Genomic DNA, 14,545 nt, shown 5'->3' with positions numbered 1-14,545 from the left:
GTGTTTGGAATAATAATAATAGTGATGATGGTATTTGTTAAGCACTTATTATGTGCCACACACTGTTCTAAGTTCTGGGGCAGATACAGGCTAATCAGGTTGTCCCATATGGGGCTCAGAGTCTTAATCCCCATTTTACAGATGAGGCAATTGAGGCACAGAGAAGTTAAGTGGCTTGCCCAAGGTCACACAGCAGATAAGTGGCGAAACCGGGATTAAAAGCCACGACCTCTGTCTTTCCACTAAGCAACGCTGTTACTCATCTAAGTCACACTGCTTCTCTGGAAGGGTACGATAGAGTTGGTAAACAAGATCCCTGATTTCAAGGAGTTTATCGTCCAGCGGGGAAGAGAGACCTTAAAACAAATTTCAGGTAGGGGAGGCAACTTACTATAAAGATATGTACTAAGTGCTGTGGCAGAGAAGTGAGGATGAAAATGCTTAGAGGTTCATTCATTCATTCAATAGTATTTATTGAGCGCTTACTATGTGCAGAGCACTGTACTAAGCGCTTGGGATGAACAAGTCGGCAACAGATAGAGACAGTTATGGTACTGCACTCTGTGGGTGACTTAGTAGGGTGGGAAAGAGAATGGGGAGATGAGAGACTAGTCAGGGAAGGCTTCCTGGAGTAGATGGGATTTTTAGAAGGGCTTTGGAGTTGGGGACAGTAGTGGGTTGTCAGATGGGAAGGGAATTCCAGGAAGAAGAGAGGGAGGGCAGGAGCAAGGGGTCAGTGGTGAGAGAGATAGGCATGAGGTGCTGGAAACAGGATGGGGTAGAGGAGCTAAGTATGCAAGATGGATCGGCTTGGGAAAGGAATGAAGGTAAGATAGGAGGGCTAATTGAATGTCTTAAAGAGACAGAGAAGCAGCCTGGTTCCGCGGACAGAGCACAAGCAGAGGTCATGGATTCGAATCCCGACTCTGCCACTTGTCAGCTGTGTGACTTGTGGACAAGTCACTTCACTTCTCTGTGCCTCAGTTACCTCATCTGTAAAGTGGGTATGAGGACTGTGAGCCCCACGTGGTACACCCTGATCACCTTGTATCTGCCCCAGCCCTTAGAACAGTGGTTGGCATATATAAGCGCTTAACAAATACCATTACTATTATTATTAAAGCCAATGGTGAAGAGTTTTTGCTTGTTGAAGCTGAGTAACCATTGGAGGTTTCTGAGGAGGGAGGAAGTAGGGGATGCATCAGTATGATGTTTTAGAAAAACGATTGCGTCAATACGATGTTTTAGAAAAATGATCCTGGCAGAGTGAGTATGAACTGGAGAGGAGAGAGACATAATAATAATAATAATAATGATGATGATGGCATTTATTAAGCACTTACTACTTCGAGGCAGGAAGGTCAGCAAGGAGATGACGCAGTAGTAGAGGCAGGATTTGACAGTGTATGGTCAAGGCTGGACCAGAGTGGTGGCAATTTGGATGCAGAGGAAGGGGCAATGTGAAGATAAAACTGACAGGACTTGGACAGTGACTGAATATGCAAGCTGAAGGGAAGAGTCAAGGATAATAGCAAGGTTGCAGGCTTGTGAGACAGGGAGGATTGATATTTTTAACAGTGGTGGTAGAGACAGGGAGGAGAGAGGGTTTGGGAGGGAAGATGAAGAGTTCTGTTTTAGATATGATAGCTTTAGGCCTTATTCTTCCCGTCTGCCTACACCTCCTGGAAGACAGAGAAAGGGTGTCTAGCTACTGTTGGACTCTCCCGAGCCCTCAGTATGTACCCAGTGAACATTAGAGCCAGATTGACTATTGACTGGGTGAGCCTAAGGCAGGAAGATAACCGTCTTGGGAGCAGAGAGGTAGAGTGAAGTGCCACTCACTGGGTTCTGATGCCCAGCAGGAGGGGCAGTGGGAGAGGGGCTGGCTCCGGAGCTCGGGCTAAATGGGTGTCAAGGGTCTGGGCTCCAGTGGTCTCGCCTGGGCCCGTGCCCTCCCAGACCTGTGCCACTCCTGGGGGCAATCTACTGCCTTGGACTGTCGAACTTAGTATGGCTGCCTGGAGGGCCAATCTGGGTGCCCTGCAGAGTTGAAATGTTGCGCATTCTTCCTCTCTGCTGAAACACTGGGCCCGAAGGCACTGTGAAAAGCACTCAGGAAACCCCAGCTGACTGCAGGGGGCAATGCCCCCACCTAGTCTGAGACAGGTTAGGGGCTGAAGGCTGGGATCTCTGCTCCTGGGACCAACCCAAGCCCAGCTCCTTGTGTGGGTGGAAGGGGGGTGCCCAGAAATATATGTCCCCATGTGTGCAGGGACTGTATCCACATGTGCAAGGTTGTGTATGCGTATGAATATATATATAGCTAGGTGCATGTATTTGGGGGCTTGAAAATGTGTTTGTATGTTTTGGGTTTTCTTAATGATATTTCTTAAGCGTTTACTATGTGCCAGGGACTGTACTAAGCACTGGGGTAGATACAAGTTAATCAGGTTGGACCCAGTCCCTATACTGCATAGAGCTCACAATCTTAATCCCCATTTTACAGATGAGGTTACTGAAGCACAGAGAAGTTAAGTGGTGTGTCCAAGGTCACAAAGCAGTCAAGTGGCAGAGCTGGGATTAGAACCCAGGTTCTTCTGACTCCCGGGTCTGTGCTCTATCCATTAGGCCATACTGCTTTATATGTGATGTGGGGGGGGGGGGGCGGTTCTGCCTGGGCTGTGTGCTTCCAGGGCAAGGGCAGGTTAGGGCAAGGGCAGATGTTGCCATCCCATGCCCTCATCTGAATTGTCCACTGTGGGAGGAACTGGTCATGAGCCAGGAATACGACTGACTGATGCAATGACTGAGCCCCTCATCCCTCTGCTAGGCCTGGGTTCCTTCTCCAATCCAGTCCAGTCCCCCCTCCTTCCAGTCCAGTTCAGGCTCAGGATTTCTTAGTTTCCATAAATTTATTTTGCTGGTTCCAGTTAGAGGGATCGTTGGGGGCCCGGGTGCCGGGGGGGGGGGGGCGGGTGGTACCTGGTTGGTATTGGGGAACGGGCCAGTCCCCGATCCAGCCTGTAATAGGTCACATAGGAGGCCTTTTAACCAGAGTCCTGAGCTCTGGGAGGCAGGGGAGGGGGTTCGCAAGGCATTGGGTAGGGCGGGTAGGGGGAAGGGATACAGGCTGTGAGGGATCACCTAGCTCCATCCTTCCTTGTCAGACTGTGCCGCTTACAGCTTGGGGGGCTGTACCAGATCCCGGCTGATCTCCAAGATATTCCTGCAGCCTGAAACCACAGCGCTCACAGGTTCCCCTTCATCCCAAATCTCAGGGATTCCCCCCCTCCCCAACCCCATCCCCTACCCGGGATCCTAAGATTTCCCCCCGCCGAGAGACCCACGCAGGGAAGAGGTCCACTGACTCATTCTCCAGTTGTGCCAGGAGGCGGGAGGGCAACCCAGGTGACCGAGCTCCCAGCCCATGTCCTAGGCCTGGAGGCAGATCCAGCCTCCCCTTCCTCCCCCATCGCCCCAGAAGCCGCTCCCGCGTCCAACCTGAGAGCGCCATGGCCAGGCGGAACTCCTCCATCAAAATCCTCAACACCTGCTCAACACCTTGCTCGCCCTGAGCCGGAGAAGAGCACATGGGTCGGGTTGGTGGACGTGTTTATGGTTCCCAACGCTCGTCACCGCCCGCCCCTCTGTCCGGTCCGGGAATCTGAGCCAGGAGAAGTGAAGCCTCCTCCCGGGTTCCAGGACCCTGGCCGAGGGGGAACAGCTCTGTCGGGGCCGCGGGGGGTTTCAGGACCACCCCCACGCAGCCCGCCTCTCCGATCTTCCTTCTCCGCGCCCGGCTCTGGTCCCGCCATCAAGCGGAGCCCAGAGGGTTCCGGGCAGAAGGACGGGGGCAATCGATCAATCGTATTTATGGAGCCCTTACTATGTGCAGAGCACTGTACTAAGCGCTTAAGACTGGGAGCTCAAATGTGAGGTTGCCCCGGGGGCGGGGGGAACCGGGGAATGAGCAGAGGGGGAACGGGGGAGCGGGAGGCCGCAGTGACATCGTCACTGCTCCCCTCCCCTCCCGTTTTCCCCCGGGCCCCCTGCCACCTGCTCGAGAGGGTAGACCGGGGTGCTCCGGGCCGGACCCCGGTGCCCATCGCCTCCGTGCCAGCCGCTTTATCTGGCCGCACCACCGGCCGGCATCCCGGGAGAGCGGTTGGGGGCCGGGCGCTGGACCAGAGGCCGGGCGGCCTGGGATCTTCCGTTTGACACCAAATGGTGAGCGCAGCCTCACCCCCTACTAGTGGGGCACAGGGGTAGAGTCGTTTGGGGCGCGGGGAGGACGTGGGGAGGTCCGGGACTGGCTAGCTGGCAAGGGGCAGCTCCGAGACACGGCAGGAAAGCGCCCTCCTATTAAGGCCTGAGGGTGCTTCCACCCCGTGGCTGGGCAGGGGAAGAGGAGAAGGGGGTAGATGGGAAAGCAGCGTGGCTCAGTGGAAAGAGCCTGGGCTTCGGAGTCAGAGATCATGGGTTCGACTCCCGGCTCTGCCACTTGCCAGCTGTGTGACTGTGGACAAGTCACTTCACTTCTCGGTGCCTCTGTTACCTCATCTGCAAAATGGGGATTAACTGTGAGCCTCACGTGGGACGACCTGATGAACCCCACCGGTATGTACCCCACCGCTTAGAACAGTGCTCTGCACATAGTAAGCGCTTAACAAATACCAACATTATTATTATTGTTATTATTATTATGATGTCCAACGGCCGCTCGCATTCTCCGCCCCGCCCACGCCCCCCGCCTAGGTTCCGATCCACCGGGGTGGGATGTAGGGTGCGGACGGAGCTGGGCTTTTCCCGAATGCCCCATCCAGCCTCCGCAGTGCCCCGGGCACCGGCGGGTTTCCTCCGGGTCTTCCCGAGTCTGCCCCCCGCCCCCCGCCCCGTCTCACCGAGACTTTGTGGGCCGTACGAGGGCCTGGGCCGGGCTTGGAGCCAGGCCCCCGCTCTGGGGCGGGAAGTCCTTTGGTTGGATGCCGAGGTCCGTCGGGCCCAACTTGTCTCTCTGGGGCAGGCCTGCGGGTTGTCGCCGGCCCGCCCCCGCCCCCCACCCGGGGACCCCGAGCCCAAGCTCGGCTGGCGGTCTGACTGTCACCTTGTAGGCGAGGCCCCAGAGGGCGGGGCGACCGACGAAGACGCACCGGGCCCCCAGGGCCAGGGCCTTCAGCACGTCGCTTCCCGTCCTCACTCCTCCGTCCAGGTAGACTTCGGCCCGGCCCCGGACGGCGCTAACCACCTCGGTCACAGCGTCCACCTGCGGGGGGAGACGGGGCGGACGAGAGGCTTTCACAAAGGTGCACTGACGGCCCGTTGGGGGGGGGGGGGGAATGCGGTGAGGAGGAAGAGGAGGAGAAGGAGGAGGGGCGGAGGCACTGGGATGGCTTGCCGGGGCTGAGAAGAGAGCGATGGCTGGGGCGGGGGCGGGGGCCTGGTCCCGGGACAGTGGTAGAGGCTATGTGAGGGAGAGCTCGAGGCGCTGAGGCTCTACATTGGGGGGGGGGGGGAGGGGGGAACGGTCCTCCATCCCGGGACTTCAGGACGCTGTCGGCACTGGGGGTCGGGGGGTGGGAGTGGAGAGTGACTGTTCTCAGCTCCTTCAGAGTCGCTGCAAGTGGCGTCGTTCAAGGAAGCTTCCCTCTCAAGCGGGAGTGCTGGTTGGAGCAGGGCAAGGGCAGGGGCCAGGGGCCAGGGATTAGCTAATAGGCTCTGTGTGCACAGTGATGTACTGTGAGTGTGCTTGCACGGATGTGGGTGCGCGAATGGTTCTGTGTGTGTGTGTCCCCGCGGGGAGAAAGCGGCCGAACGCCCCTGGCCAGGGCTCCCCCAATCCCCCGGGCCCTGGGCCGCCGACCGTGGCCGGAACCCCGTCCAGCTGTCGGCCTCCGTGGTTGGAAACGAGGATCCCTTGCACGCCGCGGCCCACGGCCAGTTCGGCGTCCTCCCGTGTCAGGATCCCCTTGAGGACGATGGGCAGGCGCGTCAGGCTCCGGAGCCAGGACACGTCTTCCCAGCAGACTGACGGGTCGATATCCGCGATCGGCAGCTGGTGCCCCGCTCCCACCTGCGGGGGCACAGCGGGGAGAAGACTCTTGCCCTGCCCGGGGCCCGAGCCCCCTGGAGCCGGGGGAAGGTTGGCTAAGGCTGGGGCGGGCCCCGCCCCTCCCCCCGCTCTGGCTGGGCCGGTCGTCTCCCGAGATGGGCGTCTGTAGCCCCCTACAAAGGTCCCAGTGACACAGAAAGGTATTGAGAATCCCTCTCTCCCCGCCCCCGCCGGCAGGCCGAACTGCTCCGGAAGGGCACGGGGTGCAGAATTTCAGGAATTGGCCCCCTTTCCCGGCTCTCCCACCCTCCTCTCCAAAACTGGCAGACGGCCTTGGAGAAAGGGCCGCGATTTCTCTTGGTGCCCGGCGTGTTCTGGAGAAGTCGTCCTGCCGTGCCTCCGACCTGCCCCTCCCTGTTCCTGGCCCGGCCCCGCCGCCCTCCCGCTTAGCCCTCCCCCTCCCAGCCCCCTCCCCCACCCCCCACCTTCCCCACCTGGAAGGCCTCGGGAATGATCTGCAAAGACAGGTGGGCAGGGAGCCCGAAGGCGTTCCGCAGGTCTGCGCGCCTCTTGCCGCTCACGGGGGTGTCGACGGTCAGCACGAGGGCTCGGAAGCCCTGGGCCTCCACCTCCCGGACCAGCTCCCTGACCAGCTGCCGGTCCTTGTGCATGTACAGCTGGAACCACCGCAGGCCCGAGGGCGCCGCCGCCACGATGTCAGTAAGCGAGCTGGTGGAGTACAGGCTGGTGACGTAGCACACGCCCTGGGTTTCCGCTCCTGGGGGAGGGGGCAAAGGATGGGGGTCGGGAGACGGGGAGACCTCGGGCCTGGGAGTCAGAGGACCTGGGTTCTAATCCCGCCTCTGCCCCTCGTCTGTTGTGTGACCTCGGGCAAGTCATTTCACTTTTCTGGGCCTCACTTACCTCATCCGGAAAACGCGGATTAAAGCCGTGAGCCCCATGTGGGACAGGGACTGTGCCCAACCTGATTACCTTGTATCTACCCTAGCACCTAGTGTAGTGCCTGGGACACAGTAAGCGCTTAACGAATACCATTAAAGTACTATTTATACCCACCGAGTTCGATTTGGGGCAAGCCACTCCCTGCCTCAGTTTCCCCTTGGGGCAGAGGCAGGAACGCTCCCTCCCTCGTTCCGGTGAGGGCTCCCCTTGGTTCCGGTGGGGCCTGCCGCCCGACCCGCTCCGCTCCCCTACCTCGGGCCATGCTGGTCTCTCCGTCCGGCCAGGCCAGGCGATGGAAGCCCATGGGGGCAATGCTGATGGGACAGCTGATCTCGGTCCCTTGAATAGTGGTCCTTGTGTCTACCGTGGACACATTTCTTAATAGCCGCGGCCGCAGGCGGATTCTGCAGGAGCACAAAGTCACTTGCCCTCTTCTGCCCAGTGGGCAGCTGGGTGGTGGGGCCCCAGGGGAAGGGGCTGGTGGGAGGGTTTTCGGGGAAGAGAGATCTGACCTCGAGCTGAAAGCTGGGAGGATGGGATGAGTGAATGGGACCCCGAGATCCCTCCTCCCGCCAAGGCCAGGACAGGGCCGACACATCCAAAGTCCATGTCTGAGGAAATGCAGGGCAGGGGACTGATGCACAGCCTGCTCCCAGAGAAGCCTTAGAACTGGGTCTTTTCTGGAGCTGTGCATGTATGCATATGCATGCCCATATCCCCAGGGGCAAATGGATGCTCCAGACCTGACCTTGAGTAGTTCCAAGTACCCAGGGTGAACCCAGAAATGACCCACATGTTTGCAGTGGAGCATGTGAGGGCAGTGTGGTGTACACGGGCAGTGGAGCGTGAACGAGCAATGGGGTGTGCCTGGGCAGTGGAGCACGTGCCTGGAGTGGAGTGTAGGAGTGTAGCTGGGCAGTGGAGTGTGTATGGGCAGAGGGGTGTACATGGACAGCAGGGTGTGTGGGGGCAGTGGGAAGAGCGTGGGCAGGTCGGGGTGCATGGGCAGTGCAGTGTGTGTGTGAAATCCACCCATGCTGGAAGTAGTTGGATGAGTCTAGCAGTACAGCACCTTTTAAATGCCAAGATGTTCTCATCCCTGGTGATGCATTCATCCGCTCCCCCTTCAAAGTAGTCCCACGTGCCCTTGGGCAGATGCCTCTTAGCGTAGGCTCGGAAATCATCCAGGCACACGAGGGCCATTGTGCCTTCTGAGAAGGAAGGAAGGAAGGAAGGAAGGAGACAAGAGGCAAGGTATCTTGCATCTGGAGGAAGGCTCAAAGCCTAGTAGTGGGAATGGGAAGACAGCAAAGAGTCCAAGGAGACGCCAAGGCAGCGAGAGATTAGCGGGCCAGGGAGGACGGTTGGGTTGTCCGCAGAGATGGAATAGATAGGAAGTGGTGGGGTCTTGTGCTCTTTCCACCGGACTGGGAGACAGGAGACTTGGGATCGAATCCCGCTCTATCATTTGTCTGCTGTGTGACCTTGAAAGTCACAACTTTTCTGCGCCTCAATTTACTCCACGTTAAAATCAAGTTTGAATACCCATTCTCCCCCTCTGACTGTGAACTTCGTGTGGGACAAAGGTTAGGTCTGATCTGACTGTATTGCCTCTACTCCAGCACTTAGCCTAGTGCTTGGCACATAGTACATGCTTAACAATTAATCATGATTATTCTCATTTAGGAGGAAGAGAAGGAGGACGGTGGGGGTGGTGGGGAAGAGATGAGGAGATGAGGAGTTCAGTTTCAGTCATGTTGAGTTTAGGATAACAGCAGAACATCCATGTGGAAATTTCCTGAGGGCAGGGACAGTCACGAGATTCTGGGAGTTAATTATGAGAGATAAGCAGGAGAGACATCTGGATAGAAGAGCTCAGTACACTACTATGCACACAGTAAGCACTCAGTAAATACCATTAATGATAGAAATGGTAGCTGAAGTTGTGGGAGCAAGTGAGCTGGTCAGCCTACCTTCAGCCTCTCTCTTCTTCAGTCCCAAATTCTTCACCCTTTAGGCTTCTCTCGCTGTTTCGGTCTTCAGCTCCTTTCTGGGGAAAGAGTTTGGCTGTTGGGGGACTGGCTCCCAGAGGGTGGGGGGCAGTGCTCTAAGGAAACCCTCACGAGCTATTCCTTTCGAGGTTGTCTCCCTGCAATCTGAACTCTCTCCTTCCCCTCTACTCCCTTTCCAGGCTCCAGGTCCAGTCTCCTCCATCATAATCTTGTTCTCATCTGCCCCAACTGATTTTCTCCAACCCCACATGAGCCCAGCGTAGGGTCAGGGCCCAGACCTGTTGATCAGAACAACTTTCCACTCCTCCGAAACTTCTTTTGGCCGCCTACTGCATCTAGTAGAAGGACACTGTGGCTCAGTGGGAAGAGGACAGGCTTGGGAATTAGAGGATGTGGGTTCTAATCCCGGCTCTGCCACTTGTCCGCTGTGTGACCTTGGGCAAGAACTTCAACTCTCTGTGTCTCAGTTACCTCATCTGGAAAATGGGGATGAAGACTGTGAGTCCCACGTGGGACAACCTGATTACCTAATGTCTACCCCCGTGCTTAGAACAGTGCTTGGTTCATAGTAAGTGCTTAACAAATACCATTATTATTATTATAATTATTATTATTATTATTATTATTCTCATTGCTTTCAAGCCTCTCTGTCCATTCTTTCTATCAGCTGGTTTCACCCAGTACTCTCCAGTTCACATTCTTCACTCCTCCCAAAGTCACCTTCTCATAATAATAGACAGTTGTGGTATTAGTTAAGCACTTATTGTCCAGCAAGCACAGTACTAAATGCTGGGGTAAGTTACAAGATAATCAGGTCCCCTCATGGGGCTCACAGTCTAAATAGGAGAGAGAACAAGTATTGAATCTCCATTTTGCAGATGAGGGAACTGAGGCACAGAGAAGTGACGTGACTTGCCCAAGGTTACACAGCAATCAATGAATGAATCAATCATATTTATTGAGCACTTACTGTGTGCAGAACACTGTTCTAAGCACTTGAGAGAATACAATATAACAATATAATGGACACATTCCCTGCCCACATCGATCAACAGGCAAGTGTCGATGCAGGAATTAGAACCCAGGTCCTCAGGTTCTCAGGCCCATGCTCTTTCCACTAGGCCATGCTGCCTCTCCTTGTACCTCACTCTTGACTCTTCCACCTCTGCCCTTAACTCAGCTGTTCTTCCTGCCTGGAACTCCCTCCATCTCTTCCCCAACCCCTATTTCTCCAGACCACAGTTCTATCTTCAAAGCCCTCCTAAAACAATCCCACCTCCTCTGGGAAGCCTTCCCCAGTGAATGCAAAGCACCTCAATCATGTCAGACCAACAGCCACCCTTAACATCTATTTACTTTCCTCCTATCCTCAGTACCGGGGTACAAGTCTATATTGTCAGTTTTATGTTTATATTTTTATCTGTATACTCGATTATTTGTTCAGGTGTTACCTCCTGATGTTCTTTGTCCTGCTTACTACTGCTTACTTACTACTGCTTACTACTGCTTACTTACTACTACTGCCCGGTTCTTCCTCCAGCTTTCACTGTAAATCATTTTTGTCTGTCTTCCCACTTAGAGTGTGAGGATCCTTGAAGGCAGGAAGCCAGTATCTCGCTATTGACGCACTTTCCCAAGAGCTCAGTACAGTGGCCAACCCACTCTGACTGCACAGTAAATGCCATGTACTAGGGACGGGGGAGTGGGGGAAGAGATGGAGGAGAGGAGGCAAAAGAGCACAGAATGAGCTCTGTAGCTCAGTAGCGGGATCCAGAGGTCTCTGGTGGACATTTTGGGCTGGGGTCTTAGTCCCAGAAGAACTGGGAGGTCAATGTTTAGTGCTTTCCCCCTCCCGCCCTCCCCCTCCTTCCGCCCCGCCTCTCATTCATTCATTCATTCAATAGTATTTATTGAGCGCTTTCTATGTGCAGAGCACTGTACTAAGCGCTTGGAATGAAAAAGTCGGCAACAGATAGAGACAGTCCCTGCCGTTTGACGGGCTTACAGTCTAATCGGGGGAGACGGACAGACAAGAACAATGGCGATAAATAGAGTCGAGGGGAAGAACATCTCGTAAAAACAATGGCGACTAAATAGAATCGAGGCGATGTACATTTCATTAACAAAATAAATAGGGTAATGAAAATATATACAGTCGAGCAGACGAGTACAGTGCCGAGGGGATGGGAAGGGAGGGGGGAGGAGCAGAGGGAAATGGGGGGAGAAGAGGGTTAAGCTGCGGAGAGGTGAAGGGGGGGCGGTAGAGGGAGTAGAGGGAGAAGGGGAGCTCAGTCTGGGAAGGCCTCTCGGAGGAGGTGAGTTTTAAGTAGGGTTTTGAAGAGGGGAAGAGAATGAGTTTGGCGGAGGTGAGGAGGGAGGGCGTTCCAGGACCGCGGGAGGACGTGGCCCGGGGGTCGACGGCGGGATAGGCGAGACCGAGGGACGGCGAGGAGGTGGGCGGCGGAGGAGCGGAGCGTGCGGGGTGGGCGGTAGAAAAAGAGAAGGGAGGAGAGGTAGGAAGGGGCAAGGTGATGGAGAGCCTCGAAGCCTAGAGTGAGGAGTTTTTGTTTGGAACGGAGGTCGATAGGCGACCACTGGAGGTGTTTAAGAAGGGGAGTGACATGCCCAGATCGTTTCTGCAGGAAGATGAGCCGGGCAGCGGAGTGAAGAATAGACCGGAGCGGGGCGAGAGAGGAGGAGGGGAGATCAGAGAGAAGGCTGACACAGTAGTCTAGCCGGGATATAACAAGAGCTCGCAGCAGTAAGGTAGCTGTTTGGGTGGAGAGGAAAGGGCGGATCTTGGCGATATTGTAAAAGTGAAACCGGCAGGTCTCGGTAATGGATAGGATGCGTGGGGTGAACGAGAGAGACGAGTCAAGGATGACACCGAGATCGCGGGCCCGAGAGACGGGAAGGACGGTCGCGCCATCCACGGTGATAGGGAAGTCTGGGAGAGAACCGGGCTTGGGAGGGAAGATGAGGAGCTCAGTCTCGCTCATGTTGAGTTTTAGGTGGCGGGCCGACATCCAGGTGGAGACGTCCCAGAGGCAGGAGGAGATGCGAGCCTGAAGAGAGGGGGAGAGGACGGGGCGGAGATGTAGATCTGCGTGTCATCTGCGTAGAGATGGTAGTCAAAGCCGTGAAAGCGAATGAGTTCACCGAGGGAGTGAGTGTAAATGGAGAACAGAAGAGGGCCAAGAAGTGACCCTTGAGGAACTCCAACAGTTAAAGGATGGGAGGGGGAGGAGGCGCCTGCGAAAGAGACCGAGAATGACCGGCCAGATAGATAAGAGGAGAACCGGGAGAGGACAGAGTCCGTGAAGCCAAGGTGAGATAAGGTATGGAGGAGGAGGGGATGGTCGACAGTGTCAAAGGCAGCAGAGAGGTTAAGGAGGATTAGAATGGAGTAGGAGCCATCGGATTTGGCAAGAAGGAGGTCACGGGTGACCTTAGAGAGAGCAGTCTCGGTAGAGTGGAGGGGACGGAAGCCAGACTGGAGGGGGTCCAGGAGAGAATGGGAGTTAAGGAATTCTAAGCAGCGATTGTAGACGACTCGTTCTAGGACTTTGGAAAGGAAGGGTAGTAGGGAGATAAGGCGATAACTGGCAGGAGAAATGGGGTCGAGAGCGGGTTTTTTTAGGATGGGGGAGACGTGGGCGTGTTTGAAGGCAGAGGGGAAGGAGCCCTTGGAGATTGAGTGGTTAAAAATAGAAGTTAAGGAAGGGAGGAGGGCAGGGGCGATGTTTTTAATAAGGTGAGAGGGAATGGGGTCCGAGGCGCAGGTGGAGGGGGTGGCACTTGCGAGGAAGGAGATCTCCTCTGAGGATACTGCAGGGAAGGATGGAAAAGTAGGGGAGAGGGTTGGTGGGGGGGAGGGGAGAGGCGGAGGGGTGACTTTGGGGAGCTCAGACCTGATTGTGTTGATTTTTGTGATGAAGTAGGTGGCCAGATCATTGGGGGTGAGAGATGGGGGAGGGGGAGGAACAGGGGGCCTAAGGAGAGAGTTAAAGGTCCGGAACAATCGGCGGGGGTGACGGGCATGGGTGTCGATGAGGGAGGAGAAGAAGTTTTGCCTGGCGGAGGAGAGGGCAGAGTTAAGGCAGGAAAGGATAAATTTGAAGTGTGTGAGCTCGGCTTGGTGCTTGAATTTTCGCCAGCAACGCTCAGCAGCTCGAGCAGAGGAGCGTAGGAGGCGGACAGAGGAGGTGATCCAGGGCTGTGGGTTAGTGGAGCGAGAGCGGCGGAGGGAAAGGGGGCGAGAGAGTTGAGATGAGTAGAGAGGGTGCCTCTCCACCCCCCGCCCCCCCGCCCCGCAGGCAAACTTTCGGAATCCCCATAGGTAAAGCCAGCCCTCTTCCCTCTCCCCGGGCATGAATGGCAAACCTGGCTCCGGGCGGTGCTCGAGGCAGAGCCGGCCTGGGGATGCCCGGCTCCGCTTCTCCCTCCCTGCAGATGGCACCCTGCGGCGGCAATCCACGCAGTCCGCGGGAGACCAGAGAGTCCTGCGAACCCTCGGAGGCGGGGGCTTCGGGCTTGGAGCCTGGGCCGTCCTGGGGCTCCTACAGGGCCCTTTTGAAGGTTGCCGATTTCATAATCGGCGTTTGATTATGAAACATCGTTTCCAGCGAGGGGACTTTGCTCCGGTTCTTGGACCGAGATCGCCTAGGAAGGTTCAGGGCCATGGAAAGGCCATCCAATGAGGTGGATTCTGGCTGGAGACTCCCACGAGTGGCCAGTGAGCTCAGAGGGCTGTCCTGGGCTTCCGACCGTCTGCTGTTGTCTTTGTCTGTCCGTCTCCCCCGATTAGACTGTAAGTCCGTCAGTGGGCAGGGATTGTCTCTATCTGTTGCTGAATTATACATTCCAAGCGCTTAGTACGGTGTTCTGCACATAGTAAGGGCTCAATAAATTCTATTGAATGAATGCATGAATGAACGCAGCATGGCAGCGGGGGCTGGATGGAGTCATGGAGGATCCGCTAGGTGGCAGCAGTAGCTCAGGAACCGGCCGGTGGGGGGCGCCTTCTGGGCTCAGGCCTCGCTCCCCAGCGCCCACACACGCCCCCCCTCTGACCACCAGAAGGACCTTTCCCCGAGAGGCTCAGCGCTGTCGTTAACCACCCAGAGCAGCTCTTGTGGAAGCCATCTGGGACTGTGGAATGTGTTATACGCTTATTATGGGCCCAGCACTGCACTGAGACAATCAGGGTGGAGCAGTCTCTCACCCACGTGGGGCTCACCAACTAAAGAAGAAGGAGAAGAGGGATCGAATCCCCATTTTACAGATGAGGAACCCGAGGCCGGAGAAGTTGAACGTTAAAGTTAAACCAAAGCCACACAGCAGGCACATCGCGGAGCCAGAATTAGAACCCGGGTGTAGGGAGGAAGAGGGAGAGGAAGAGTGTTACGTCTCTTTAGAGCCCTTTGCGCTGTTAGCGTTTTTGTCCCTTTGACTCTCGAGCTTCCTCCAAAAGAGATGCTCCTTCAGGATGGCAGTGCAGCAGGAGGACCTGTCTGTCTGT

General features: G+C 56.0%; 1 protein-coding gene across 1 annotated transcript; it reads right to left on the bottom strand.

The window, feature by feature from the left end:
- Positions 1 to 2,893: 2,893 nt before the first annotated feature.
- Positions 2,894 to 13,585, bottom strand: HAO2 (hydroxyacid oxidase 2). Its single transcript, XM_029080741.2, has 9 exons — positions 13,408 to 13,585; positions 8,986 to 9,062; positions 8,085 to 8,223; positions 7,265 to 7,416; positions 6,544 to 6,827; positions 5,861 to 6,070; positions 5,105 to 5,263; positions 3,502 to 3,571; positions 2,894 to 3,233 (listed from the first exon to the last, which is right to left on the bottom strand). The coding sequence occupies exons 3-9, from the start codon at positions 8,213 to 8,215 to the stop codon at positions 3,178 to 3,180; spliced, it is 1,062 nt and encodes a 353-aa protein (XP_028936574.1). The 5' UTR covers positions 8,216 to 8,223; positions 8,986 to 9,062; positions 13,408 to 13,585; the 3' UTR covers positions 2,894 to 3,177.
- Positions 13,586 to 14,545: the final 960 nt, after the last annotated feature.

The sequence above is a fragment of the Ornithorhynchus anatinus genome, chromosome 16 (genome assembly GCF_004115215.2).
Source record: "Ornithorhynchus anatinus isolate Pmale09 chromosome 16, mOrnAna1.pri.v4, whole genome shotgun sequence".
NCBI lineage: Eukaryota > Metazoa > Chordata > Mammalia > Monotremata > Ornithorhynchidae > Ornithorhynchus > Ornithorhynchus anatinus.
Note: the sequence above shows the minus strand (reverse complement) of the source record. Positions and strands in the feature narration are given on the sequence as shown.

Excerpts from the sequence above, each read along its gene's own strand:
- HAO2 (XM_029080741.2), bottom strand. The coding sequence starts at position 8,215 with ATGGCCCTCGTGTGCCTGGATGATTTCCGAGCCTACGCTAAGAGGCAT. Across the intron at positions 5,264-5,860 it reads TGGACGGGGTTCCGGCCACG|GTGGACGCTGTGACCGAGGT; the intron begins GTCGGCGGCCCA and ends CTCCCCCCGCAG. Across the intron at positions 3,572-5,104 it reads TCTGGGGCCTCGCCTACAAG|GGCGAGCAAGGTGTTGAGCA; the intron begins GTGACAGTCAGA and ends TCTCCGGCTCAG.